This window comes from Athene cunicularia (genome assembly GCF_003259725.1).
Source record: "Athene cunicularia isolate RWA chromosome 18 unlocalized genomic scaffold, athCun1 chr18_part1, whole genome shotgun sequence".
Classification (NCBI taxonomy): Eukaryota; Metazoa; Chordata; class Aves; order Strigiformes; family Strigidae; genus Athene; species Athene cunicularia.
The window spans coordinates 12,444,693-12,447,768 of record NW_020799123.1 but is presented as its reverse complement, the minus strand read 5'-3'; the positions used below and the strand labels follow the sequence as shown (position 1 = coordinate 12,447,768).

At 65.0% G+C, this 3,076-nt stretch overlaps 2 protein-coding genes across 2 annotated transcripts in view; both read right to left on the bottom strand.

The window, feature by feature from the left end:
* NPLOC4 (NPL4 homolog, ubiquitin recognition factor) overlaps positions 1–362 on the bottom strand; it is a 23,416-nt gene extending 23,054 nt beyond the window's left edge. The window contains exon 1 of the mRNA XM_026861312.1: positions 312–362. Within this exon, the coding sequence (XP_026717113.1) occupies positions 312–362 (51 nt within the window). The remainder of the gene's footprint in view (positions 1–311) is intronic.
* On the bottom strand, positions 332–1,948 carry PDE6G (phosphodiesterase 6G). The gene is made up of 4 exons (XM_026861236.1): positions 1,814–1,948; positions 805–1,031; positions 658–698; positions 332–529 (listed from the first exon to the last, which is right to left on the bottom strand). Exons 2-4 carry the CDS (start codon positions 948–950, stop codon positions 453–455), a joined length of 264 nt encoding a protein of 87 aa, XP_026717037.1. The 5' UTR covers positions 951–1,031; positions 1,814–1,948; the 3' UTR covers positions 332–452.
* Between the last annotated feature and the right edge of the window lie 1,128 nt (positions 1,949–3,076).

Here is a 3,076-nt window from a genome sequence, read left to right as displayed (position 1 = left end):
GGCAGCTCAGCGCCTGGCTCCGCGCTCAGGCGGGCGGCGTCGCGGCCGCCGCGGCCGGGCTGGTGCTGGTGGAGGCTGTCGGCGTGGTCATGGCGCTGAAGGTGCTCAGAGACGTCGCACCCATTGGGGTGCAGGGTTGAGGGCGCGCTGGCTGTCACCCGCGCTGGGGAACACCGTGAGGTCGGGGATGTGTCGGGGAGGGTGCTGATCCAGCCCAAAATAAACCTCGTCAGAAGCCTGAACCCCAGCCGCGTTCTGCCCGTCCCACCCCGCGCCTTGGACAGACGCTTTCCACCCGCACCCCTGCCAACCCCAGAGCACGACACCAGGCTCCTGTGCTCGTTCTGGGTTTTAATGAACATTTTCTCCAGGCTGAGCCCCGCCGTGCGGCCGGGGCGGCTTCTACCTACACAGCACTACGGGGCGGGCGAGCGGCGATGGTCGCAGCCCGCTTAGATGATGCCGTACTGAGCCAGCTCGTGCAGCTCCAGGTGGCTGAAGGCTTCCCAGGGGCAGATGACGGTGATATCTGGGGAGAGGAGAGAGGCTGCATCAGCACGATGCCCCCCCCCAGCCCGGCTGCAGGCGGCTGTGCCCGCAGCGAGTCCCACTCCACACCCGTGGCCAAGTGGGGACAGGACCAACGCCCCCCCGTACCTGTTCCCAGCCCTTCCATGCCCGGGATGTCGTCGCCGAACCTGCAAAGGGAGATTGTGTCTGCTCTGACCCCCTGCCAGCTCCCCCCAACCCCAGCTGGGCACATACGGCCACGTCCCCCCAGCACCAAATCTCTGCCCCACTCACCCCTGCACCCCCTTTTTGGGGGGTTTGCTTTTGAATTGCCTCGTCTGCCTCTGCTTGAATTTGGGTGGTCCTTTCCGGGGGGTGGCGGGTCCCCCGGTCACCCTCGTGGCTGATTTGATCTCTGGCTTGGGGGGCTCCAGGCTCATGGCTGTGCAGGGGCCGGCAGCCTGCCCTGGGTCGCGGTTGTCCCTGCGGGTCCGGCGCTGGCACGGAACGTCTCCTCACACCTGATGGAGGGGAGATGTGGGCACACTGAGGAGCAGGGTGGGGGTACCAGCTTCTCCTACCATCCACAGGCACCCTGTGCCCCTGCTCCCACCCTCTCCTGCCCCGGGGCCCCTCGGATGTCACTGATCAGCTTTCCAAGGCGCTCCGGGGAAGAGCCCCCTCCCCGGAGTGATCTTGACTTAGCCCAGCTCAGAGCCCTCTAATCCCCTTACCCCAAAGGCAGGGAAGGGCATCCCTGGGGGCAGCGAACTGCTGCCGACCCTCGGGGCTTTTCCTCCAGCCCTTGGCCCCCCATCCCAGCGTGGATGTGACACTCGGGGAGCCCCCACCACCCCGGGGTCTGTGCCGAGCCGTGGGTGCCGCAGCGGGTTGGCCTCGGTGCAGCCGCAGGCGTGGGACCGAGGCGTCCCTCAGGGCTTGTTTGCAGCGGAGTGGGTTTTGGGGATGGTGGGCACCCCCTGGGCTGCCCGTGGGCTCTATCCCGCTGCCGCGGTGCCTCCTCCAGGCACAGCCACCACGGGCTGGGTGCGGGAGCTTTTTGGCACAAGAGATGGCTCCGGCATCGCTGTGAGAGGGTTTGGCCCCGCCGGGGAGCCCAGTGGCTGAACACAGGCCCGGGGTGAGAAGGGACGTGGCCTGGGGAGCCACCAGAAACACTGTTCCCGGTTGCAGGAGGCGGGAGCAGGCTCCTGCCTGGAACAAAGCAACACCCTGCCCCGGGAGTCCCGGTATCACCAGGACCGGGTCCCATCCCGCGCACGGAGCCGAGCCCCCGACTTACGCAGCCGCCGCGGTCCCCGGGGCCAGCGCTGCTCCGCAGGAGACCCTCCGTCCTGCTGCTTGCACGTCCTATAGACGCTCTGAGGGGCTTTTAGGGGAGGGCAGATTTATCCTGCTCTGGGGTAATAGGATTATTTATGTCCCTTCTTTTCAAAGGGGTAATCTGATGCCCTTCCTCACGGCTCTGCCCCGGTGGGATGGGGAGGGGGTGTCTGGATTAGTGCCGCTGGGACTGACGACGTCAGGGCCGGGATCCTGTGCCTCCTCTTCCCCACGTCATCAAGGGACCTGTCCCAGGGGACCCTCCCACTCCTTGAGACTTCACCCCAATGTCCCCCAACCCCAGGGGGAGGGACGGGACCCCCCAATCCTGCCCAGAACCGTAGACTGGGGCTCCATGAGGAGCTGTGAACTGGGAACCCAACACCCTTTGTGGCTTGACCCCAGGAGGGCAAGGCAGTAACGCAGGCAGCCGCGCCGGGACATACGGGCAGCAGAACCTGCCCTCTGCTTGGTGCTGAGCACGGTCTGGCCCCAAAACCGAGGGCTGTGGGGCGCTTCTGCCGGGGCTCTGCCTGCGGGCGCTGCCAGACTCCGCGCTGGCCTGGGTGAGGGTCCGTTGTCCCTCACAGTGACGCTGCAGGTGGCTTCACCCAGGGGACAGCCCGAGCCCTGGCGGGGTGTGGGCACTGCAGGCCAAAATCTGGCAGAAAAAGGGGGTGGGCAGCCCCTGCCCGCCCTGCCCAACAGCCCCCCTCTCCCAGGGACGGTATCGCTCCAAAGCTTCCCTTAATCCCAGCACTAAAGCAATTACAAAAAGGAGTAATCTCGGTACACTTTAATTGAACTTCAGCCCCTGCCACTAATTGCAATTAGTTGAACTCCAACAAATAGGATTACAGGGATCCAGGAGCGTTTTGTTTTGTTTTTTTTTTTACAAAGCCCTCAGAACCAGCGACTTCTCCCGCAAAGAGCAGGGCCCTGGTGTTAACTGCTCCTTCCAGCTTGGGTGTCGTCAGCGAGCGCCGCTCAAGGGCTTCGTGGCTCCTTGGGGAGCTCATCCCAGGAGGATGGGGGGCGTCTGTGGGGGTCCCGATGGCCAGGAGCCTGCGAGCCCCCCAGCCCAGCCGGGCAGGATGGGTCAAATTTACGGGGTTTTATAAGATGGAGGCAAAGGCAATCAAGGAAGAAAAGTCACGGTGCCCTTGGTGCCGGAGCTGCGACGGTGCCCTTGCCGGGACGTGGCCGGGCCCCATGTGCTCGC

Coding starts and splice junctions, on each gene's coding strand:
- PDE6G (XM_026861236.1), bottom strand. CDS start 950: ATGAGCCTGGAGCCCCCCAAGCCAGAGATCAAATCAGCCACGAGGGTG. Junction 699..804: donor CCCAAAAAGGGGGTGCAGGG/GTGAGTGGGGCA, acceptor CTCCCTTTGCAG/GTTCGGCGACGACATCCCGG. Junction 530..657: donor CATGGAAGGGCTGGGAACAG/GTACGGGGGGGC, acceptor TCCTCTCCCCAG/ATATCACCGTCATCTGCCCC.